At 37.3% G+C, this 27,234-nt stretch overlaps 1 protein-coding gene across 1 annotated transcript in view; it reads left to right on the top strand.

Annotated features, from left to right (window-relative positions):
• Positions 1 to 27,234, top strand: part of TBXAS1 (thromboxane A synthase 1) — a 237,438-nt gene that overhangs the window by 68,581 nt on the left and 141,623 nt on the right. Inside the window, exon 4 of the mRNA XM_074193562.1 lies at positions 1,905 to 2,001. Coding sequence (XP_074049663.1) covers positions 1,905 to 2,001 — 97 coding nt within the window. The remainder of the gene's footprint in view (positions 1 to 1,904; positions 2,002 to 27,234) is intronic.

The raw sequence follows: 27,234 nt of genomic DNA, 5'->3' as shown, positions 1-27,234 counted from the left end.
AATTACCTAGCTGTGTGGCCTTGGGCAAGCCACTTAACCCTATTGCCTTGCAAAAGCCTAAAAAAAAAAAAAAGAATTTCTCAAAAGAGGGAAGGCACAAGAATTAAAGAGAAAGCCTTTAGGCTTCCTATAGAAGGTAAGATTATTCCCTGGGACAGGAGACCTGGAGGTAGAGATGACCTTCCAGGCATGGGGGACATGATCAGTCAGGATTTAAAGTCTCTCCTTTGAGGAATATCAAGGAGCCTGGTGTCACAGGATAGAAGAGTACATGCTGAGATGTAAGGTGTAAGATGACTGGAAAGGTAAAAAAGGTCAATTATGGAGGTTTCTGAACACCAAACAGAGGATTTTGTGTTTGATCTTGGTGGTAATAGTCAGCTGGTCGTGTTTATTGGGGTGAGTAAAGGAAGGAAGAATAATACAGTCAGAACTGTGTTTTTACATAAGCAGTAAGTAGAACAATTAGGACTTAGATTAGACTCCCTTAGATTGTGAACTCCTTGATGGCAGGTATCTCAGCACAGTCCCTGACTTAAAGCAGAGGTTTAATAAATGTTTATTGACTGCCTGACTTGAACCCAGGTATCCTGAGTGCAAATCTTCCTCTCTTTCTACATCAAACCATAGACTCACTCTGCAGGTTTTCCTTGTGAACAGAATGGACTATTGACATAATGATTAACCAGAAATCTAGACACTACTGTATTTTATTCAGGGGATAGTAGTTTCCCAATAAGATGTAAACTGGGCTCTACTAAAATAAAGAGTTGGTTTTATTAATACTACGCTCTAATCACTGAAGCAACTAGCTGAGGCACCAATCAAGAGAGTTATGAGCAGAAGCCCCAGGAGGTTCTATGGAATGAAATGAGGCCCCTCACCTAAGAATCTGTTTTACAAACAGACAAAGGTGAGAGGCCCAAAAAAGTCAAATCCAATCCAATCCAATCCAAATCCAGAAGGAACCCTCGAGATCATCTTGCCCAATTCTCTCATTTTACAGATGGGAAAACTGACATTTAGAGAAATGATGTGACTTTCTAGTTAGTAGAAGAACCAAGTTTTGACCCAGGTCCTCTGATCCCGAGTCCCATATTCTTTCTACCACCACATTCTGATGGAGCAAGCCTAGAAAACTGAAGTGGAAATTCTATTTGGGTATAGCCAACCCTAGTGATCTCCTACATGTAGAAGTAGGGGCCATGGGAATGCCCCATAGGAAATAAAAAGGTGGATATGGATTTTAAAATGAATTTTTAGAGAGTTGCTCACATTTCAAAGGAAACTTCCCAGCTTGCCATTCCTTCTATATCATACAGGCCATCTTAGACCATTCTTTCACATAGGCTTTCATGGGCTTACCTCTGCTACTTACTGGCTAAGTTAGAGTCAGATCTAAAGTCCACCACCTATCATGTTCTCCTTAGTCAGTTTGTCAGGCAAACAAAGATGAGAGGCCTAAAAGGTCAAATTAGACTGGTAGGTCTAGAAGATAATTTTAGAAGTCATCTAGTCTAGCCTGTTCAATGTCCAGATAAGGAACTGAAGTCTAGAGAGTTAGGAGGCTTGCCAAAGGTCAGATAGCCATGGTTAAACCAGGCTCCCTGATTCTCCAAATGCAGTGCCATTCTCATTACATTAAAATTATTTTCTCTGTGACTCAGTTTCCTCATTTGTAAAATAAGGAAGTTGGCCTAAAGAATAGCTTCTACTCAGGCAAACATATAAGTGTAAGTGTGTGTGTGTGTGTGTGTTAGCCTGATTGATGCACTCAAGGATGTGAGTAGTTTGGTGACTTTTGGATATTAGTCCCTTTCCCTTTTCTTCCCTAAAGGTGGTGATGTTTCCCAGCCTGAGATTTTCTGATCTAAAGTTATCATCATTCGATTCTTTTCTCCCAGGTACTATTTTGGCCGTCAGATGTACATCGTGGTGTATGAGCCACAAATGATCAAAGAAATTTTGGTGAAGAACTTTGACAACTTCACCAACAGAATGGTATGTGGTTTGCCTTTTGCATGTGGTATGGTCTAGAGAAGCATTTTTTTATTAAAATTTTTATTTGAGTTTTACAATTTTTCTCCCAATCTTACTTCCCCACCCCCCACAGAAAGCAATCTGTCGATCTTTATTTTGTTTCCATGTTGTACATTGATCTAAATTGAGTGTTATGAGAGAGAAATCACATCCTTAAGGAAGAAACAAAAAGTATAAAAGATAACAAGATCAGACAATAAGATATCTGGGTTTTTTCCTAAATTAAAGGGAATAGTCCTTGCACTTTGTTCAAACACCATGGCTCTTTATCTGGATACAGTTGGTATTCTCCACTGCAGACAGCCCTAAATTGTCCCTGGTTGTTGCACTGATGGAGCGAGCAAGTGCATCAAGGTTGAGCATCACCCCCATGTTGCTGTTAGGGTATAGAGTGTTTTTCTGGTTCTGCTCATCTCAGCATCAGTTCATGTAAATCCCTCCAGGCTTCCCTGAATTCCCGTCCCTCCTGGTTTCTACTAGAACAAGAGTGTTCCATGACATACACATACCACAGTTTGCTAAGGCATTCCCCAAATGAAGGACATTTATTTGATTTCCAATTCTTTGTCACCACAAACAGGTCTCTATGAACATTTTTGTACAAGTGATGTTTTTACCCTTTTTCATCATCTCTTCAGGGTATGGACCCAATAGTGGTATTGCTGGATCAAAGGGTATGCTCATTTTTGTTGCCCTGTGGACGCAGTTCCAAATTTCTCTCCAGAAAGGTTGGATGAGTTCACAGCTCCACCAACAGTGTAATAGTGTCCCAGATTTCCCACAACCTTTCAAACAATGATCATTGTCCTTTCTGGTCATATTGGCCAGTCTGAGAGGTGTGAGGTGGTACCTCAGAGAAGCTTTAATTTGCATTTTAGAGAAACATTAAAAAAAAACAAACCTTCAAGTATGAGCTAAATAAATCAAATTATCTTTCCTGCCTTATTTGATGCTGTTTCAATTCCATTCAAAAAATGAACTCTTGAATGAACTCAGATATGAAAAGGACAGCTAAAAAACACAAATATAGAAAAGTCATGCAAACCAGTAAGAACTGTTTTTAAGAAGTCTAAAGCCCAGGATGGACTGAAATGAGTTGGAAATGTTTAAATGACCAAAAAATGCTAGTGAGGACTCAGACAGTATTTTTTTTTAGGATTTTGCAAGACAAATGGGGTTAAGTGACTTACCCAAGGCCACACAGCTAGGTAATTATTAAGTGTCTGAGGTTGGCTTTGAACTCAGGTACTCCAGACTCCAGGATCTGTGCTCTATCCACTGTGCCACCTAGCCAGCTGCCCCTCAGACAGTATTTTTTAAGTTACAGAATGATAGATTTAGAATTAAAAGGGGCATCAAGGCAACTGAAGGTCAGAAAGGTTAAGTAACTTGCCAAAGTCCTACATGACCCATGCAACCTAATTCCCCTGTCTCCAAATCCAACACTTTGTTTACTCCATCAGTTCTGTTTTGAAACAAGGAGTTATAGACTGAGTGCTCAGGAAATATAGTATAATGCAGCCTTTACTATTTACATCACAGGGTTGTTGTTAGCCTCAAATGAGGTAATCTATGTAAAGTGCTTTTCAAACATTAAAGCATGTCCTACCATCATTCCCATCACAAGCATGTCCTACCATCATTCCCATCACCAGCATCAGCATCCTCATCATTATATAGAAATGAATATAGTCATCCTTAGTACAAACTTGGATTCACTAAAAACAAAATCGTGCCCAACTTTTTTGAGGGTGACAAGGGAAATGTCATAAATACAGCAATGTATCTAAATTTCAGCAAAATACTTGATAAAAATTCCCATGACCTCTTTGTACACTAGCAAGTAAAACATGGAAAGGATAATAGGGCTGTTAAATGCATTTTTAGCTAGTCGGACATTAATTTCCAAGCAGTGTTGATTTGTAGATGTGGAATCAGAGGTCTTTTATAGTACTATCATGCTCTCTTTGGCCCTGTCCTGTTCAACATTTTTATCAATGACTTAGATGAAGCCACAGAAAGAATTTTTATTACATTTGCAGATGACCCAAAACTTAGAGGCAGAGCTAATGTGATAGATAACAGAATCAAGATTCAAAATGATCTCAACAGTCTGAAATGCTGGACTGGAACCAGACAGATGAAATTTGACTGTAAAAAATGTATACTCTTATATTCAGCTTAACAAACCAAACACAGAAGTAACAGTTTGGAAAACAAATAGCAATTTGAAAAAAATCTGAGGTTTCATTTGACCATAAACTTAATTTGAACCAAGAGTATGTTATATATTTTATTTTGGCTTCTCTGTGTACATGTTGTATCTCTATAGTGCAGTAGAATGAATTTAAGGCCCTTGAGGTCAGTAATTGTTATTTTTTGCCTTTGTATCTCCCTTACCTAAAATAATAATTTACATAAAGATGATTAATCAATGTGTTTTGAATTGAATTGAATCGAATCAAGTCCCAAGAGGAAGGTGAGAAAATTTCTAGCTTTGGCATTAAGCATTTCCTTAAATTATGATTTTTAAAAAATATTACTAGAAGGAATCCATCTTCATAGATCTGTGACACAAAAAGTCTTGGTGTAGAGAGCAGAGAGGATTCCTCAGATAGCAGTCATTAAATGTACAGTGACCAGATAGCATTCAAACCACACTAGGCTGACCTAAGTGTTTCAGGGAGCTCTAGATGGTAAGCCATTATTGTGGCAGCTATAGCAGCCAACTCGGTGGGATCAGCTGCCAACTACTCACACCTGATTAAGCTGATCAGCGAAAGGTGAGGCGGGGATAAAAAATGTAGTCAAGAGAACATGAAAATGGCCAGATAGTCTCCTGGTAGTAATAATAATGTTTGTCCCTCATTTTCGAAGAAGACCACAACATCAGGAAGGTGAGGCCATGACAACCATGTGAATTGGATTTGAGTGAGGGGGTGCTATGCTAGGTCACCAGCCTCACTTTCTCCTTGAGAGCCATCTAGATCAGGTTCAGATAGGGATTAGGACAACTGGAGATATCGCTGGATGTGAGATAATCGGGGTTAAGCGACTTGCCCAAGGTCACACAACTAGTTAGAGTCAAATGTCTGAAGTTTTTTCGAACTCTGGTCCTCCTGAATCTAAGGTCAGTGCTCTATCCATTGATCCACTAGATGGGGTAAAGGCTAATTTCAATTAGGTTTCAGACAAACTAAGTTTGGGAGTCAAGAAAGATTGAAGACTTGGATCATTCTGAATTGTAAACATTGTGGCCACCAAGAGATCTATTTTAGAGTAGATCTTATTTGGAATTATGAATGAATGGAATTTTTTATTTTTTTAAAGTAAGATCACTTGGGGGCAGCTAAGTGGCACAGTAGATAGAGCACTAGCTCTGGAGTCAGGAAGACCTAAGTTCAAATCCAACCTCAGACACTTAATGATTACCTAGCTGTGTGACCTTGGGCAAGTCACTTAACCCCATTGCCTTGCAAAAACTAAAGTAGGATCACTTGGAACCTAAGGAAATATAAGCTACTGAGTGGTATAAATGTTATATTTGGAAAAGATCTTAAGAGATAGTCTAGTTCGGTGATTCCAAACTCAAATAGAAGTTGTTGTTCTTCAGTCATGTTCAATTCTTTTTGGTTCCATTTGGAATTTGTTTGTTTTTTTGGCAAAGATTCTAGATTGGTTTGCTATTTCCTTCTTTTTTTATCTTAATTTTTTTATTTTAAGTGTACAGATGCATAACTTTCCCCTGAAAATTGATTTTCTACAAAATTACAAAAATTAAAAACTAAAGCAACCTTTTCTCCTATGTTACTTTCTTGCTCTCAACAACGTAAACTTTACCTTCTTTATCATTATCTTTTGATTTTTTAAAATTAATTTTTATTAAAGATATTTGAGTTTTACAATTTTCCCCCCAATCTTACTTCCCTCCTCCCCCACCCCACGGAAAGCAATCTGTCAGTCTTTACTTTGTTTCCATGTTGTACCTTGATCCAAATTGGGTGTGATGAGAGAAAAATCATATCCTTAAAGAAGAGAAGTCTAAGAGGTAACAAGATCAGACAAAAAGACATCTGTTTTTTTCTAAATTAAAGGGAATGAATAATCCTTGAACTTTGTTCAAACTCCACAGCTCCTTATCTGGATACAGATGGCACTCTCCTTTGCAGACAGCCCAAAATTGTTCTCTATTGTTGCACTGATGGAATGAGCAAGTCCTTCAAGCTTGAACATCACTCCCATGTTGCTGTTAGGGTGTACAGTGTTTTTCTGGTTCTGCTCATCTCACTCAGCATCAGTCCATGCAAATCCCTCCAGGCTTCCATGAAATCCCATCCCTCCTGGTTTCTAATAGAACAATAGTGTTCCATGACATACATATACCACAGTTTGCTAAGCCATTCCCCAACTGAAGGACATTTACTTGATTTCCAATTCTTTGCCACCACAAACAGGGCTGCTATAAATATTTTTGTACAAGTGATGTTTTTACCCTTTTTCATCATCTCTTCAGGGTATAGACCCAGTAATGGTATTGCTGGGTCAAAGCCTATGCACATTTTTGTTGCCCTTTGGGCATAGTTCCAAATAGCTCTCCAGAAGGGTTGGATGAGTTCGTAGTGTCCCAGATTTCCCACAACCCTTCCTGCTATTTCCTTCTCCAGCTCTTTTCATAGATAAAGAAACTGAGGCAAACCATCTTAGATGACTTACCCACAATCACACAGCCAGCAAGTGTCTGAGGTAACATATGAATTCAGGTCTTCCTGACTCCAAGCTCAGTGCTCTATCCCCTACATCACCTAGCTACCCCTTCAACTACCATTTATATAAAATTTACAAAGTGCTTTCTATATGCTATATCACTTGGCCTTGACAATAACGCTGTATGTCTTCAATGTACTTTTATTATCCCCTTTTTTTACAGCCGAGGAAACTGAAAAATGAGAGATGGTAGGGGACTTGCTCTGGGTCACATAGTGTGTTTGAGGCAAGATTTGAACTTAGGTGTTCCAAGTTCAGAACTCACTAAGTTGTCCAAAAATAAACTGTCCCAGACCACAATGTTTACAATTCAGAATGTTCCAAGCCTTCAAAAGTTAATTTCCTGTCTGTGATAAAAGTTTCTCTAAACCCATAGTAACTTGTTTAAAAAATAGCTGTCAGTGTGGAATTTTTTTAATGTTTCAAAAATCAAAGTAAATTCTGTCTCTTGTCCATTTGCTTATTTACTGACTCAAAGAACTCCTGCACTTGAGTAAATTGTGATTTTTCCCTTACGTAAACCATGTTGCTTTCCCAATTGGTAATGTTTGTTTTAGTGTTCAGTGACCCTACAAGTTGTTATAGATGCATTCATTTAACACACATTTATTGAGCAGCTATGTTCAAAGAGTCTATGTCCCTTGTTATATTTAGAAAAATTCAAATCAGATAAATCTTTTTTTTAATCCAACCTGTGATGTCATCAGTATGGGTAGCTCCTACTCTTTGCAAAATTTGTAGTCTTAGAGAGCTGCTTGGGTCACTGAGAGGTTAATTGACTTTGCCCAGGGTCACAAAGCCAGTTGTCAGATACAGGACTTCAAACCAGATGTTCCTGAGTCCAAGGCCGGCTCTTTATCTACTCTACCTGGCTACCCCTTCCAATAAATCATGCAGTAAAATAATTAAAAGCCACTCTTTCCTTTTGTTGACAGTATCTCACCCTGCAAGGTCAGATTACCTACTTCATCCATTTCAGTGGCAACTAAACTTATGGATGTGACTGATAGACCAGACTTGCCTCTTTAACACGGTTCTTGAACATCAAAGTTTGTCTTGAGCAGCTCATGGATCCACCATAGTTGGACATCTTTTCCTTCTGAGCTTGGGATCAAGTAGAAGGCCTACCAGGTTCAGTCTCAGCTCATCCCTTTGGTCCTCTCTATGAGACATACCATAGTTCTGAATTAATATGAAAGTTCTTGCTACCCTGCTCCCAAACCCATTTGGTCTCTGGCGTGGTTCAGCTTAATCCCCAGAATCCAACTTGGTCTTATTTTCTGAAAGCTCCCCATGGACCTCTCTCAATACCACCATTATTGTTAGTGTTCCCTAGTGATTTTTGACCCCACATCAATCTATTAGCATTCATAGAGTCTCTCAGACATCATTTCTTTCTATTATCTTTCACTCTAGAGTACTTAGCAGGAATGGCAATAAGTCTGCTTTTACCACTGAAAAATCCCTGTAGAGGTGTCAGGCATTTCATTGAGCCCAAACCAAATTAAAATGTAATTGTGAAATATTTAACAAGATAAATAAATATACAATAGAAGAGAGATAATGTTGATATATGGTTTTCTAAATCAAAGGTACTAAAAGGGGTCCTTCTACACAATTTAGCAGTCCTATTTCTTATTGAGTTTAGCACCTTATTCTACTCCAACCCTTCATTTTGTGGATTAGGAAATTGGGGGCTAAAGGGATAAAGTGAGTTTTCTTAAGGTCACAGAGGTACTGGTAGAACCAGGTACAAATATGGCTTCTCTGGCCAAATTCCAAGGTTTTTCCATTTGAAAATTGTCTTTTAGGCTTCTTAACAATACTCAGAGTTGAGTAGATGTTGGGAATGGTGGTAATGGTGCTATTTAGTACAGATAAGATGAGCCCTTTTATTGGGGGAGAAGAAAATGTTCCCCACATACCAGTTGAATTGCTGGATGTGGAAAGGGACTGTGATATCCTTTATGTATTATGTTATGAAATATGACATGTAAATAATAAGATATTATAGTAATGGAAGTAATTAACAATAATAGTGTAGTATTTGCATGGCACCTTAAAGTTTATAATAGGGCTTTTATATTCTTTACCCCGTTTGATCCTCACAACAGTTTATTATTGTTGTTTAGTCATTTTCAGTCCTGTCTGATTCTTCATTGCCCTATCTGGGTTTTTTCTGGCAAAAAACATACTGGAGTAGTTTGCCATTTCCTTCTCCAGCTCTTTGATGGATGAGGAAACTGAGGCAAATAGTGTTAGGCAACTTACCCAGGGTCATACGGTTAGTACATATCTGGGACCTGATTTGAACTTGGAAAGATGGGTCTTCCTGATTCCAAACCCAGTTTTCTGCCCACTCAGCCATCTAGTTGCCCCTATTTCCCACTAGTGAACCTTTGTAAGCCCCTCTGTAAACCTCATCCCCTTAGATTTCTATTCTTTCACAGACACCTAATAAACTCCTTAAATATTTTTATTCTGACCCATTTCCTTATACCTAGAGAACTAACCAAATGCAATGATCGCTTCATCTACCAGATAAAGTAGTGGGACCTGCTGGTGTTTTTCCATTTCAAAATGAAGGTGACAATGCAATGGTCTGCTTGTCACACCTCAACTGGAAGGAAGATATTTACTATGGTTAGATTTATGGTTTGCCACCTTAGATGAAAAAAACTATATATTTTACAGCTAAAGAGTGAACCTTAGCTAATGTCCACAAGAGAAAACAACCAGCACCTTTATAAATTGTGCTTCTCTATATATTATTATTCCCAAGGCTATTAATTTGCTCAAAAGCTTCTGCTTTGAGTAAGTGGAAATATGTTTGCATTTCACAAGTATCTGGCATGACTATAAATTACAGTATATGGCTTATGGAGGTGCTCACTTTACAGTGATTCTTCAGTTATAAGACTTAGCTTTTACATCAGGGCTATAAATTCATCAAATCTGTTCAGGGATTCATAGCTCTAATCAAAACAGAAAGCTTTGCTTTTAAGCCCATAATTAGCCTTGAGGTTGGAAATGTAAAGAAAATTTGTGAATTTTCTAATTATTCTTTCCTTCTTTAGAAATTAGTATGTATCTGTCTTTAATCTTAATATATATATAGATAGATATAGATATAGATATATATATGTATTAAATTAAGTCTCATTCAATTGGCCCCTCTCTATCCAAATATGAGTTCTTTCCTGAGTAATTTATGTTTTCCATTTTATTTAATACTGGGCTACTGAGTGCATTGTTTCTTATTCTCCCTTTTTTAGACTATTCCATTCATCTATCACTCTATTTTTTTAAGCAATATCAGATGGTTATGGTGATTGCGGTTTTATGATACAGTTTGAGGTCTAAAACTGTTATTATTCTCACTTTGTCTTGACCTCTTTTCTTAATTCTCCTTGACACTATAGACATTTTATTTTTCAAATGAATTATTGTTTTATCAAACTCTATAAAATATCCTTTTGATAATTTGATTAATATAAATTATAATGATAACTGATAGTATTGTCATTTTTATTATAGCGGCATGACCCAGTCATGAACATTGAATATTCCACTAGCTATTTAATTTATTCTTTATTTCTTTAAGGAAACACTTTATAATTGAACCTATACAAGTCTTTTATGTGCTTTCATAGATGGAACCCCGGATTTTTTTTGTATTTTATAGTTATTTAGAATGAGATTTCCCTCTAATTTGATGTTCAAAGCCCTTAAGTCTTCTTATCAACCTTATGCCCTCCTACATGCTCTTCTCTTCAGTGACGCAAACAAAACACTGGCCATTTTCACTGACTCCTCCCCATGCTTGAAATGCTCTCCATCCTCATTTCCTGACTTCCCTGGTTTCCTTCAAATTCCAGCTAAAATCTCACTTTCTAATAATAACATAATAGTAATAGCTAACATTTATATATTACTTATTATTAGTAAGGCATTGTTCTATGCAGTTTATAATTATTAAATCACATAATTCTCAAAACAACTCTAAAAGGTAGGTGCTATTATTACCCACCATTTTACAGATGGTGAAACTGAGGCTAAGTAGAGTTTAAGTGACTAGCCCAGCTACTCAGTGTAGAGGTCACATTCTAGACTCACCTAACTATGATGCTACCTATCTGCCTCCAGTATACCTTTCCCAATCCCTCAATTCTTTTATTGATTATTTTTTCTTTATCCTATATATAGCTTATTTGGATACAGCTGTTTACTCACTGACTATCACTAGATTTTGAGTTCTTTGAGAACAGGGACTATCTTTTGCCTTTCTTTATCTCCACACTGCCTAGCATAGTGCCTATCATATAGTAGGTGCTAATAAATATTTATTGGCTGATGGATTGATTGAAATTGAAGTGGGAGGAGAGGATATCCTTACTTTATTGCTATATTTATTGGGAAAGTTTAACTCACTTGCATGGGCTTACTTTTGGTTTTAGATGCATACTTTAGGTGATATTACAAAAGATACTTCTATGCCCTTCATCTATTGAGATAATCATGTGGTTGTGGATATTTTCATTATTACTGTGGTTATGTTGACTATTTTCCTAATGGTGAAATCTCCTTCCATCACTGGTATAAATCCAACTTTGATCCCTCTCCATACAAATAGATTTTTATTAGGAAAATTTGATGATACAAGCTGTAGAACTATGCCTCAGAGTAAGATGCTTACCCCCCCCCTTCTGTTTGTTCTCTGCCTGCTAGAGAGATTTTACAGTGTGCTTGTACAAGGGGATGAGTCCTTCTGTTTCAGTTTTCTCCAAACACTGGGGAAAGGTCTTGAAGCATTTATCCAGATATTCAGATATCTGGATTGTGGCCATATCCATTCAATCTAGACAAATGAGGTTATGCCAGTTCTTTTTAAAAAGTATTTTTGTTATCAGTTATGAAATATGAGTTTTTTAAAGGCACTAATTCCCTCATGAGCCCTAAAATATTTTTCGAGTGATGCTAAGTGTTATTGATTTTGAATACTCAAATTTTCTTCTGACACTACCTTCCAGAATATCGCAAAAGTATCTTTTAGGTCTTGTTGAAAAATGGCGCACATATATATTTTCTAGTCTTACTAGAGGCTTGATTCAGCAGAAAACTCCAACTTTTAACCTTATAAAGCAAACAAGCACTGTGTTGTCCTTACATAATATAACCTCTCCTCAAAGAAGAAAGATTCATTGTGCAGTAGAAGGGCAGAAGAAATAGTACATAGACCTTTGTTGTTAAAAAAGAAAATAAAAGAAGTAAATGAGCTACAAAAGCACTTTAGTCTTTCTAGATGTCATTGGGGCCTCTTCTATCTTTTTTCTTTTATTATAATTTTATTACAGCTGTATTTTGTTTTTATCTCTCCTTCATTTCTACTTTTTGTCTCAGGGGTTCTTATCCTTTTTTGTGTCATGGATCCTTTTGGCAATCTGGGGAAGCCTATAAACCCCTTCCTAGAATCATGTTTTTAACTATATAAAATAAAATATGTAGGATTATGAAAAGAGTCAATTATGGTGAAATACAATTATTAAACTATTTTTTAAAACATGTTTAGGGACTCCAGGTTAAGAACACTTGCCTTACTCAGAGTTGATCCTTGTAATTAAGAACTAAAAGAGAAGGGGGGGGGGAAGCAAGACTAACCAGCAAATCAATTGATATGCAATATTCTACATCCAAAGTCCCCCACCTAATAAAGAAGGGAAGCATGCACATTTTCTGATCTCTTCTCTGGGGCTAAGCTTGTTCATTATAATCTCACAGAATTCAGGATCATATTTTCATTCGTACCATTTGCACTGTTGTACTCATTGCTCTCTTCATCCATTTTGTACATCTTCCTGTGTTTCTCTGAATTCTTTCTTTATTGTTTTGTGGGGAATAAAACTATCCAACCTAAAATAAAAGAGACTGAGGCAGAACTCTGAGCCTATGGCACTTTAGAGGGTTCATGGCCCTCTCCAATGAAGTGTACCTCAGATCTTCCTCACTTTCTGAGATGCCCCCTTCTTCAAGGGCCTTATTTTTTTAAGGCTTGATACCAGATTTGATACCATTAGTTAATAGACCTTGCTTCTTGGTATGTCAGCAGGGGACTCTTGAATTGGACAAAGCATGGGGCATCTTCTTTGTCTAGGTGGTCATAAGATGGTCCACCTGCTCATATTGGACAAGAGAGAGTGGTCCAAGAGGTACAAAAATAAATTGGAGGACTTTGTAGATTCCCTCCACCACCTTGAGATTGGTCATCATAATAAGATAAAACAAGAGTGAAGGGGGCAGCTGGGTGGCACAGTGAATAGAGCACTGGCTCTGGAGTCAAGAGAACCTGAGTTCAAATCTGACCTCAGACACTTAATAATTACCTAGCTGTGTGACTTTGGGCAAGCCACTTAACCCCATTACCTTGCAAAAACCAAAACCAAAAACCCAAGAATGAAGGTCCTCCAGTTAACTTCCTATGATTAAGCAAGTGAATTTAGACTCTGTAGCTCACAGTTGTGGGGCTTAATATACAGAAGTTATAATCTCTACTCCTAGGAAACTGATGAATATTCATTGGAATAAATGAAGGGTCCAAATGAATTATTTCTCAGTTTCTTATGTATTTTATTACATTTCTGTATCATAATATATTTGTCTAATCAGTGGGCATCAAATTTGTTTTCAATGCTTTGCTACCATAAATGATCTTGTTATGAATATTTTGGTGTGCTTTATAAAGTGCTCAGCTCTATTTTTTACTTTCTGAGACATTTTCTTCAATCTTTTATAGACTTTGGATATGTGGCTAAAAAGTGGGACCACCTGAGTCAAAGGGTATTAACATGCTAGTCACTTTTTTAGCATAATTTCAAAATGCTTTCCATGATGGTTGAGCCAACTGACAGTCCTACAACAGTATATTAGTCTTTTCATCTGCTTCTAAGTGAAATCTTAAATATTAACCTGAGATCTTTGGTTTTTATGTAGATAAATCTCCCAGATGTTTCTGAAAATTCTTATACTGCTCAAAATTTGGAAAATTGATTCTCATTTCAAACACAGCAGATGATATCATTTTATGAAAAAAAAAACTTATTCTGATTGAGCTAGACGAATGAGATAAAACCTGAAAAGACCTGAATTGACTCTCTCAACCCGGAGCCATAAGTAGAGAAGAGAGAATGGTGTTATTTCTAGGTCAATTCCTCCAAAACCCAATCCTGCCCTGCTCCTTCCTTTATCAATAGACTTCCTAATAAAGATATACCCACAGGTCTGTAATTCCTTTTCCTCTTATCTCTATTTTTCCTAAAATTTTATCCTAAAAAGTTGATTTGAGGGTACATCTCATGTTGCTTACACAGGTACATTTAGGAGTGATTGACCTGGGAACCTAGGCCCAGAATTGCTAATTAGAGCTCTGGTAGTATTTAGTGCTTAGTGACAATGAATAAGTAATTTTACCTCATTTACCTGCTTCCTTCTCCACAAAATGGTGTGATTGGACTGGTCTCTTCCAGGTCTCCATCCTTTGTTCCTTTTGTAAATTATATTTTCTTAAAGCAAAGGATGTATATACATTGCAATGTGATAACAGGAATGGCAAGCAATGCTATCAAGGAGATTTCAAAATTTTATTCCATAAATTGAAGTTTCTATAATTTGAAAAGAAATTATGTCAATTTCATACAATGCCTAGGACAATGTTCTACCCAATCATCAAGTATCTGATGATGGTGATGTTTTAAAATTACCTTTTCAAATTTTAAAAGCAAAATCTGAAATGCTTCATGCTATCTGTATTTTAAATTCATTTAAAAAATTTAAATATTTCTCCCTATGAAATATCTTGTCCCCCAAAGTTACATCAGCAATCATATAAGCTCACATTTGAAATGACTCACCAGCAGGCCACTCACACACACATATATACCTCATCCTTGGATATAGTTATCAGCAGCTTTTGTATTAAAAGGACAAAGAGGATAATTTTATAATGAAATCTTATTACCACAAATCTTGTTATAAGAAACATACATTTAGGAATCATGCAAACTTAATTCTTGGAATCATAGAACAAGAGTTAGAAAGAAACTTAGATCTCATCTAGTACAAAGCCCTCCCTTTACAGATACTAATTTGGAAACAGGGCACCTGGGTTCAAACATTCACTTTGCTCAGTTTGGGCAAAGTTGCCTTATGTGTAAGATAAAGGGGTTGACCCTTGAGGTCCCTCCTAGGTCACATCTAGATACGTGCTATGAATATACATAGAGGACACATTCTCTTTGTTTGTTCCATCACATCTTTCCTAGGACTGGAAGACTCCATCTTCCCATCACAACTCCTAATCTATCTATCCCCATTTTATCTTTCTCTCAGAAGGCCAATGTGAAGCAATGGCACAAGTTTCCCTAATTCATTCACCCTGCATCCTGCATTGGCCCCTCTGAAATCAACCTCCTTGATCTTGCCCATCCTTCCTAACTCCAATTCCTTTGTCTTCCACTTACAGAGCAGTTTGAATAAATTTAAAAATAGTCAGTACACTAGAGAACCCCCTTTCCATCTCTTGAATAATGGCCATTCCTTGGACTCAAGGGGATCACCTGTTTGCCAGGTCATTTCAGAGTGGTAGCATCTACATTAAAGACTTTCTTGCCATATCCCCTGACCTTTGTTGGCCTTGGTTATTTGCTTAGGGGCAGAAAGTGGGGCTAAGATATCTTTGAAAGGGTCTAGAAAATAGAATTGAATCATTTATTCAATGATGCCTAGGCTTTCATTGGCCCAGTGAGGGAGGCAGGGATGGTCTTAGTGGATATTTAATATTAGAAGCATTTGGATCCTTTCACTTGAATGAAGTAAAGGTTGGTATGAGCTCAGCTGTGTGGGAGGAGAAAATGGAGGCTTCATTGCTTCTAGAAGATGGTAAAAGACTGTTTTTAAAAAAATTCTTCTTTTTGGAAGAAAAACATAAATTAAATGGTCCATCTGGGTACTCCTTTTTAAAACTATAAACACTCATAGCAGCATTATTGTTCAGCTCAAGGTAAATTAAGACAAATCCAAATTCAAATGAATGGTAACCTTTATTCAGAAAACAGGAGCTACAAGCTCCTTCTGTACAGGGAGTGTTCCATTCATTGTCTTTGCATCTAATCAGTTTTTCTGGATTTCAGTTTCCTCATCTAAGAAAAGAAGGGGTAAAACCGGATTGCCTCTAAATCCTATCCAAATAGAATAACACAGAACAAGTCAGCTATCCTTTCTTCCATGTGCACAGCCCTTCACATAAGTTCCCAGTTGAATGTAAATTCCTTGAGACCTGAACTGTTATATTTTCTGTCTTTCTTGGGGGTTCTTGGCAAAGAGACTGAAATAGTTTTGCATATCCTTCTTCAACTCATTTTACAAATGAAGAAACTGAGGCAAACAGGACTACGTGACTTAGCCAAGGTCACACAACTAGTGTCTGAAGTTGGATTTGAACTCAGGAAGAGGAGTCTTTCTGATCCCAGATCCAGCACTCTATCCCTGAACCACCTAGCTAAGTTTCTTTGTTCAACCGTTGTTTTCTTAAGTTGGGTCCCAGTGCATATTCACTTTACCATCTAGCTACTCTCTATTTATATAAAGTCACACCCAATTATCATTTGTTTTGTTCTCTCTGGGCATAGAGCTAAAAGCTAGATTTTACCCTATGATATAAGACTAAAATATTCTTATATTTTAGTAATAATAATAATAGCAATAATGCAACAAAACATTTATATAGTGCTTTAATGTTTACAGAGTACCTGACATTTATTATCTCATTTCACCCTCACAGCATTCCTAAATCTTCTAGGATAAATACTGAATCTGATCTATTCCATCACCTTATTTCAACCACAATAATAACAATAATAATAGCTAGCCTTTATATAGTTCTTAATATTTGCAAAATGGGGTTCACATTTTCATTCTCATTTGATACTCACAGCAACCCTGTGAGGAAGATACTATCATTCGTTTTGCATTTTACAAATGTGAAAATTGAATCTGGGGAGATTAAGTGATGCCCCCCAAACCCCAAGACTCTATAGCTTCTTACCTTGAAACACAATACTTGGTGTCTCACACATACTTCTTTTCTTACTTTCCCTTAGGAAAAAGATAGCGAAAGCCTCTTGTAAGGTATTACAAATTGCTGGTTGTAAATCTGTACCGATAAAATAAAAATATTAACGTCCCTAGAAACTTAGACTTTGCCCCTTGTTACCCCAATTCTGATAGGGAAGCTTTTTTGCCTTATCTTGCTAAGGCTCAGACTCCACAAAACCTTCTCAGCTTCCTCGCCATGCTGTCTAGTGAATACCTTCTCCCCTTCTTTCCAGGATCCCTAATGTTTCATTTTCTCCCATTACAATGTAAGCTCCTTGAGGGGAGGGATTATATTTTTCTTTGTATATCTATCCCCAGCACTGAGTACAGGATCTAGACCCTAGAATATGAACTATGTTTAATTTGAACTATGTGGCATCTTTTTTTTTTGGAACCTTTGAATGATTGTGTGAATTGCTGTATTGTATATGCTTGGGATTATTTACAGAATATAGGTTATAGTATTTGATTTTCCTTAATTTTCCCTGGTCAAGTCTATTTGCCTACTTTGTAATGGTTGATCCTTTACTAAATGCTCTTTCCATCTATCTATCTAGCTGTCTTGTTGTCTATTTATTATCTGTCTATCTAGTAGCTTGACTTACCAACTGAATCAATAAAACTGATGGGTTTTTTCTATGGTATTGGATTGAACCAGAGTGTTAGTTACATTCGCTCGCTAACAGACACAATTGGTAGTTTATTGGGCAAAGGACACAAACAAAGAACAATATACCATTTTGTCCAGTTACCCCTGTGTCCTAGAACCCCCAGTCCCTGAGATATTCACTGACACATTGTAATTGGAGCATTAATCAACCAGCAAACATGCAGAAGCAGGTTGGGACAACCTGAGGGTGATTGCAAGCGTGAGCCTTTTATACAATAAGTACTATGAGTCAGCACAAGTACATTAATTAGTAACAGCACCAGGGAATAACTCAAAAGGGATCAACCATTACAAAGTAGGCAAATAGAAAGACTTGACCAGGGAAAATTAAGGAAAATCAAATACTATAACCTGTATTCTGTAAATAATCCCAAGTATATAGAGGGGAGCAAATCACATAATCATCCAAAGGTTCTAAACAAAGATTGCCAGCCACATAGTTCAAATTAAATCTAGTTCAAATTCATCTAGAATTTATTATAGTAGGCACTGAAGAGAACAAGATTAAAAAAAAAGAAATAGCTTTTATTGTAATGAGTATGCTCTGGTTTACTATTCCAGAATCATCTGCCTTCTCCCTCAACTCTAGGACTCTTTTTCCTGAAGGATTTAGGGGTTGTGTTCCCTAATAACAACTTTCAAGCCCTGTCTGCTGTGTTTTCCCCATTTGTAAGCACTCAGTGACTAGCCCCAGTTTCATTTAACACAATTAGATTTTATAAATGAATTTTATAAAAACAATAAATGCAGAAACAGTAACAACAAATGTAGAAACCTTTTCCTCAATGCCACCTTGTCTTGAGGAAATAAGCTCTTTACTTAGCTCATTGCCTATATAGCAGTCATCCACCAAACTTGTATCCTTGAATGACTTCTAGATAAGTCCTCATCTCAGCTTCTGATGGCCTTTGTCCAAAAGGTTTCTCAGAGTTTTGATGACGGGCTGATTGCAAAAGCTGAGTCGAAATTTTGAATTTCCACAGTTCTTTTCTTAAAAAGAAGTCACAGTGCCTATGTCTTTCTAGTATGACCTCTCACCAGACAATAAAAGAGAGAAAAGGACTGAGGCAAGAGAAACATGGTGCAAGCTCATATGACCTTTTGAATTCCTCCTCAGTCAATCAAAGAACCTCACATTCATTAAGTGAGTGGCAGACCAGAACCAGTGACAGAATGTCTAGGCCTACTCCAGTGTCTCCAAGGCATTTTTCTTACATATTATCTTGGCTCCAAGGAGCAAGGTTCTCTAATTGTCCTCATGGAAAGATACTATCTGAGGTACTCTGTGTGTTCTAACTCCATTATATATTCTATAGGGAGTATTTCAAGGATTGTAGACTTGTACTTTCGTGCTGAACTGGAATAAACAAGTAAAAGTTACTGGGAGGGAAATATTTAAAGCATAGCTTTTTTAGCTAGAACAGACCCTAGGGACCATGTAATATGAACTTTTCTGTATATAGATGAGGGAATTGAGACTTAGAGAATCTAAGTGACTTGCCGGTCATAAGGCAGTAAAATTATAATAAAAGTCCAAACTCACAATCTAGTGCTCTTTCCACTGTGCTACATTCCTCAATTTATATTTATGAGGCATCTTCACTAATAATAATCCACTTTTATGCAGTGCTTATACAACCCAGTAGAGTAGATGGTACAAATATTAATAAGGCAAGTATGATGGGATTTGGCAGCAAAGGATTTGGGTTCACTTTAGAACTGTAGCATTAGACAGGATCTGCGCATTAATCAACCATAACCTAACCCATATCCCCAGAAGAATGCCTACTGCCATGAATCTGAGAAGTGACCATCTAGACTTTGCTTGAAAATCACCAGTGGGAAGGAATCCACTATTTCCTCAGACATTCCATTCAACTTAGGGATGACTTCAACTGTTTGGGAGTTTTTCCTTAAAGTCCCTATGATTTCCTTATTTGCAATTTTCCACATTTAATTCTGCTGTCTGGGACCAAATAGAACAAATCATGTGCTTTTTCTGCATGTCAACCTTCCAAGTACTTTAAGACATCTATCCTTCCCACTCCAGGATAAGCACCGCTGTGACTTTTGACTAATCTCCATGTGGTATGGACTTGAGGTCTTTCATCTTCTCTGGTTGTTCTCCTTTGGACACTCTCCACCATATAAATGTTCTTCCTAAAACAAGGTACCCCAAACTGAAGATAATACTTTGGCTGAGGTCAATAGTAGAACAATCACCTACTTTGGGCTCCCATCATCTCTCAGTTGGACTACTGCAATGGCTGTCTGACCAGTCTTCCTGTTTCCAGTCTAGTTCTATTCCAATTCATCCTTACTCAGCCGCTAAGGTTCATTCATTCAGTCAATAAACTTTTATTGGGACAGCTAGGTGGCACAGTGGATAGAGACTTGACCCTGGAATCAAGAGGACCTGAATTCAAATTTGACCTCAAACACTTAATTGCCTAGCTGTGTGACCCTGAGCAAGTTACTTAATCCCACTGCCTTGCAAAAAAAAAAAAAAAAACAAAACTAAGAGCTGGGGATACAAAAAGAAGTAAAAGAGAATTCCTGTCTTCAAGAAATTTACAATCTAATAGAGAAGATAACACACAAAGACACACAAAGCAAAGATAACTGTAAAATAATTAAAATAGGGAAAGTCTTGAAGTTAAGAGGGGTGGGCTAAGTTTCCTAAAAAATGTGAGATTTAAAGGAATTTTGGAGGTCACTTTTTGGAGTGGAAGAAGGAAGCATGGGGACAGCCAGAGAAAACTGGGAGGTAGTTTTCTTAAAATATTTGATTACTATTCGACCCATTTGAGCTTTTTGTGGCAAAGAAACTGGAACAATTTTCCACTTCTTTCTGCAGAGGATTAAGACAAATAGAAGTTAAATGATTTGCCCAAGGTCACATAGTTGATGTTTATCCTTCATCCTCAAAGAAGACCATGGCATCATGGGAGGTGATGCCATTACAAGAATGTGAATTGGATTTGAGTGAGGGTCCAGTGGCTAGATATGAAAAAGGATGACTGGAGATGCCCTGGATGTGAGGCAATCAAGGTTAAGTGGCTTATCCAAGGTCACACAGCTAGTAAGTGTCTGAGGACATATTTGAACTTAAGTCTTCCTGACTCCAAGCCCAATGATCTATCCTCTGAGCTACCTAGATGCCTCCCCTTCCTAAAATGGAAATCTGGTTATATTACTCCCTGGCTCCCCAATAACTCCAGAAGCACATTTAAGGCACTTTGTTTGGCATTTCAAATTCTTCTTCACCTTACCCCTTCCTCCCTTCTTTCTAGCCTTCTTACACCTTTATCCCTCTCTATGCATTCTATGATTTGTCCCTGCCAGGCTACTCCCTTGTAGTTTCTCAAACATATCGCCAAACTTCCATCTCCATGACTTTGAGATGGCTATACCCAATGCCTGGAAGGTTCAGCTCTGTCCCTTTACCTCTGTCTTTTAGCTTCCCTAACTTCTTTCAAGACTCTGCTCAAACCCCACTTTGAGCAGATTTTCCCAGTTTCCCATTCCTTCTGAGATTCCCTGCCATCTACTCTGAATATATCTTGTAATTCTCAGTTATCAGTATTTTGTGTCATTCCCCCCCACACACACACCCCATCCCCAGTTAGGTCAGGGAATACTTGGCCTTTGCCTTTCTTTGCATATGCAGATCTTAGCACAGAGCCTAGACCATGGGAAGTGTCTGTTGACAGACTGTATGACAGATTCTCTAGGGATGGTTAATAATCTTCCCCCTCAGATATCACACAGCATTTAATTTTGTAACTTTGCTATATGCTTAGGTAATACTATATCTTTAGCAATCTTTGCTTAGCAACCTTATCTCTACTAGATTGTCCCTGTGGGAAGGGATAGCATTTAACCTAATTTTTCTGTTTCCCACCATTTCCCAGCCAAAGCCTTTCATATTTTACCATGCTTTATAAATAATTGCTGTATCACATTGTTTATTATATTATTATTTTTCTACCAATAGAGAAATTACACAGAACTAATTTTTGCTGTTGTCGTTTTTGGATTTTTTGCAAGGCAATGGGGTTAGGTGACTTGCCCAAGGTCACACAGCCAGATAATTATTAAGTCTGAGGTGGGATTTGAACACAGGTGCTCCACCCATTGTGCCACCTAGTAGCCCCCTGGGACTGTAGTTTTTTTGACTACTTTTAGGTATATAATGGCTTTGAGATAGGAGAACATTACTTATTCTCAAGACTCTAGGCTATTGGTGACACACTCAAATGGATATGGATCTGTTTGAACTCACTTATCAGCCTAGAAAACCACATATTAACATAATCAATGTTTTAGTGTATTTTTATTTATTTTGTTAAATATTTTCCAATTCCATTTTAATTTGATTCAAGATGGCCACTGGGCCACTTGCAGAGTATATTTGACATTTTTGCTCCAAGCAACTCTCTAAAACTCTTAGGTTGGACAGAGCCCTCTCTCTTAACTTATATTACTAGATGAATTTTCCACCTCTGGGTGTTCCCTAGTCCAATGAAATCACAAGTTCACAGACTAGTCTAGTAAATAAATTTTTCTATATTGACACCCCTAATTTACTGTGAGTTTTAATTATAATTTTAGAGATTCAGTTCAATTCAATTAAATAATTTGTAAGTAAAATAATAAAAGTAAATTAAGTAAAATAATAAAATAATTTTAAGTAAATTTTCAGTCCTGTCACTAGGTTTTATATATATATATATATATATATATATATATATATATATGTATTATACCTGGAGCTATGAATACAAAAACAGAGTTTGCACCCTCAGGGAGCTTACAGTCATTTAGGATAAAGTAACATAAATGTATCTATGTACAACATGTATATAATCATACTCTGGACTTACTCTTGAACACACATGTAGTGCAGACATGGATGCATGTAGTACAAGATGTCTAATCTGAGTGTTACATGGAGAGATAACTGAAATGGAATTGGAAAGCCCTATATATCTCCGAAGGGCAACTGTGATTTCCACCTTTGTGGAGAGAAGGAGGATGTCTATGGCTGTATTCTCAAGACGAGATAAGGAACAATGCATAAAATTCATCAGATCCCTTGGAGAGGAATATTGAGTTAGAATTCCCTCCAGCTACCACCCCTCAAATATTTGTAGGTTAGAGATATAGTATTCTCATTTTGAATTTTGGAATACAGTTATGCCTTCCACATTGAGACTTACCCCATTGCAGTTTTGATCTATAATGGGTTGACATAAGAAATTAAGTGGGAATTTGAGAAGTTTAGGGAACTGCTGACAACACACAAAGGCCATCAGATAACAAAGAAAAAGATTAGAAACTCAGAAATGCATAAAATATTTGTAGAATATTGTTTAATATAAACACAAATTTTACAATAAGATATTGTAAACACCCCATAAAAGAAAAAAAAATTCAAACTTCTTCACTTCTTCTTTGCTACAATAGGAGGGCCCAAAACTTTAACATGGATTTTCCAGATTGTGGGTATCCCATGCTCCTTAAGGGATAACTTTATTTTATTTATTTATTTATTTTGGCTTGCCCAAGGCCACACAGCTAGGTAATTATTAAGTGTCTGAGACCAGATTTGAACCCAGGTACTCCTGACTCCAGGGCCAGTGCTTTATCCACTATGCCACCTAGCCATCCCTAAGGGATAACTTTAAAGGCTACTTTCTATGGTTGCTGTTAAAGAGTGGTTAACCTCAAATATCCTCTCAACAGCAGTTCTCACTTCCACCAAACTAATCACACAAAAGACCTTGTCAACCTTTTTATCAAAGTAAGAAGTAAACAAGAATTGGAGATTTTATGCAGATTAGACAAACAAAAACAAGAACTTCTGTGGAAAGATAAAATTTCAGTTTAACCAAGGGGAAAGGATGGGGATGAATGGAGTATCTCCTTTTAGCACAGGTACTAGAAATCAAAGGGCATAGGTAGGAGCCAGTTTTCCCATATGTCTGGAGCTCTGGAGAGATGCCCCACAAAAAGAATTTCTTTTCTCCCCTTTATTGTTCAGTCTTTTTAGTAATGTTTGACTCTTTGTGACCCCATTTGAGGTTTTCTTGGCAGAGATACTGGAGTGGTTTGTTATTTCCTTTTCTGGCTCATCTTAGAGGTGAGAAAAGTGAGGCAAACTGGGTTAATTGATTTGCCCAGGGTCATACAACTAGACAGTGTTTGAGACCAGATTTCAACTTAGGAAGATGAGTCTTTCTGACTTCAGACTTGGCTCTCTATCTACTGCACCATCTAGTTGCCTCTTTCCCCCCGGCTCTGAGGACTCCCTAAATTCCAAAAAGTTTCTTTTATACTCATATAGGCTCTCTCAACCAATTATGAATCTCCTTCTTCTATAAGTACTCAGAACCATAGGGCGTCCATTAGGAAATCTTTCCAGGTTTAGACAGGAGTTGGGGTTGCACATATCCAAATAAATACAAAATACATGCCAAGGATGAAGTCACTGGCATAGATAAGTCATTCTACTTCCCCAAATACATCACTCAAGAAACAATCCATTGCCCCAGACATCATCAGTTACAAGGACTAAAACAGATTCCCAGTTTTTAGCTGGGGTTTTTCATAAATGTTTCTAGCTAAGCCAAACCATAGAGCTAGAGGCCCCTAGACCCTGGGGACATGATTTCCTGAGAAGTAATATCAAAGACTTCTATTTACTACAGCATTGGTTAGGAACCCAAGGTCGATCCCACCTCTGGAAACAAAAGTGTTGACCTGAGTTGTCAAATGCCACATGTAATGGATATATATAATTCTCAGATCATTAATAAAAACAAATGAAATAAAAGAGTAACTGGAACCCACTGTTTTCCTTCAAATTAAAAAAATAAAATCATTCCTAGGCACTTCATGGCAGATGATGAAATCAGAATTGTTCATTCAGAGAATGTATTGGCTGTTGGCCCAGTTTGCTTTCATTACCTACAGTATATCAGGAGATTATCAAGGAAGGTCTGGTAGTGAGTTGTAGTAGATGAATGGGGTCTCCGATGAAGAGAGATGCTGGCTGAATACACTTTATAGTGCCATCTATACAGGTCATCTGAAACAAGGGAGTGATTCAAGGGCCTTCCTGTCCCACCTATATTTTTATTATAGTACTTTTCTGTACTAGGCAGACAAAGTCTGTGTACCCCTTTGGCTCAATTATCAAGGCACTTGCCTAAGGGGCAAGATATTTGTTGTAAAAATCAAGAGAGGAGGATACAAATTCGATTCCCCCCCAAAAAAATATCACATTCCATATCTCATCCTTCTATGAACTTATGGCCCCGTCACTAAAGTTCTGTGCAAAATGTTGATTTGTCTTTTTTTCCAATGGTCCATGGAAAAGGTGACTGATCCATGTAAAATTAAGAATAAACTAGAAAATTTTTAAAAAATTAAGAATAAGCATAAGAAGGAGAATGAAGCAGATGGAGATTGAAGACCAAGATGTCAATGGTATCAAAAATCATACACATTAGTCTCATAGAAAGAATGTTAGAGATGGAAGACACTATAGTGGAAACTAAGAGAGACTCCTTAATTTAATGATGAAAGTGAAGGATCAATAAGAAACGACTTGTTTAAGGACTAATAGGTATCTGGAAGCTAGGTCGGAGTTAGAACCCAAAGCTTCTGATTCCTGAAATAGGAAACAGTTCAGAGGGAGATCCTGACACAGCAGAGTTCAAATTGCTTTGGAAAAAAAAAATACAAGAAAAAGTTACACAGATGAAATGGGTCCTAAGAATAACTACCATCTGAGCAAATATAGCTGTAGGGATCCCAGTCATCAAAGATTTAGAGTTGGAAGGGACCTTACAAGCTCCCAAGGACACTCTACTGAATTTAACAAATGTGTGGTTTTTTTCTGTGGGAGAAAGGGACCCAGTGAGGGAGAAAGGGACCCAGTGAGGGAGGACAAAAGGTACAAAAGAGAAATAAAATTACGTTTAGTGTTAAGGAAACCTTTGTAAAATCCCCAATTTAAAGAAAAAGTTCTATTTTTAAGATAATATAATTAGAGCTCACATTTATAAAGTTTTATAGATATAGATATGCCTCTAGATCTATATTATCTCATTAGAGGGCTGGACCTGGAATCAGGGAGACAAGTTCAAATCCTGACTCAGATACTAATTTGTGACCTTGGGTAAGTCACTTAACCAGTATGCCTTAGCTTCCTCATCTGCAAAATGGGTAGAATAATAGTGCTTACCTCTCAGAATTGTCATGAGGATAAAGTGAGATAATATTTGTAAAGCATTTCACTAAACCTTAAAGTACCATCTATACAAATGCTGTTGTTTTTTCCCCCAGAAAACTATATACACACTCAAACTCTTCCTCAAAACTTTCCAGTTTCTATTGAGTGCACTACCATCTTTTCAATCACCTTTGTTAAAAAATCTGGGATGTCGTCCCCAATTTTTCATTCTCCCTCAACCCCAGTATCCAATAAGTTGCCAAGTCTTGCCAATTCTACTGCCCAGTTTCTTTCTGATCTATCCCTTCTCCTTACTCATATAGCCACCATCCTATTTAAGGGCTTCGTTACCTCTCATCTGGACTAATTTAACAGCCTCCTTGTTAGTCTCCCTACTTGGAGTTGTCCTACTGCAGAAAGGGTTAAATAATCTTCCTAATGGATGTCTGCCATGTCAACCTACTCAAGAAGCTTCAACAGTTCCTCCATTATTTTGTTTGTTTGTTTGTTTTTGGTTTGTTTTTTGGAAGTAATTGGGGTTAAACAACTTGCCCAGGGTAACACAGCTAGTAAGTGCTGAGGTTGGATTTGAACTCAGGTCTTCCTGACTCCACTGCTCTAGCCACTGTGCCACCTAAGACGCCATGGTTCCCTCTTGACTCCCCGATAAAATACAATTTCTTTAGCTTAAAACTTAAAGTCCTAGGGGGAGGCTAGGTGGCGCAGTGGATAAAGCACCAGCCCTGGAGTCAGAAGTACCTGAGTTCAAATCCGGTCTCAGACACTTAATAGTTACCTAGCCCTGTGGCCTTGGGCAAGCCACTTAACCCCATTTGCCTTGCAAAAAAAAACCCTAAAAAAAAAAAAACTTAAAGTCCTTCACCATTTGGCCTTGTCTACCTTCTCAAACATTTCACATGACTATACTATAGGAACTCACTCTATTCCAGTCAAATTGCCTAAACATTAGTCCATTTTCCATCTCTTTTTCAAGAGTGGAAGTGGAAGTCTTTCCTCATGCTCCTAGTCCAGGTGTTCCATGAATAGATTTCAGTGTGTATGTGAATCTGGATGGGTAAAAAAAATTGCATCATTATTTTAACTAAGCTCCAACTGAAACTTCAATCAATGAATCAGTAAACATTTTTTAAGAGTCAGGCTAAGGGCCAGGGGATATAAAGACAATACCTGCCCTCAAGGATCCTACAATCTAATGGATTTAATTTATTAACTAATTTAACTTCTTTATTTATTTAGTTAGTTATTTATTGGGTTTTTGCAAGGCAAACGGGGTTAAATGGCTTGCCCAAGGCCACACGGCTAGGTAACTATTAAGTGTCTGAGACCGGATTTGAACCCAGGTACTCCTGAC

This window comes from Macrotis lagotis, chromosome 7 (genome assembly GCF_037893015.1).
Source record: "Macrotis lagotis isolate mMagLag1 chromosome 7, bilby.v1.9.chrom.fasta, whole genome shotgun sequence".
Lineage (NCBI taxonomy): Eukaryota > Metazoa > Chordata > Mammalia > Peramelemorphia > Peramelidae > Macrotis > Macrotis lagotis.
The sequence above is the reverse complement of the archived record's forward strand: the minus strand, read 5'-3'. Positions and strand labels throughout refer to the sequence as shown.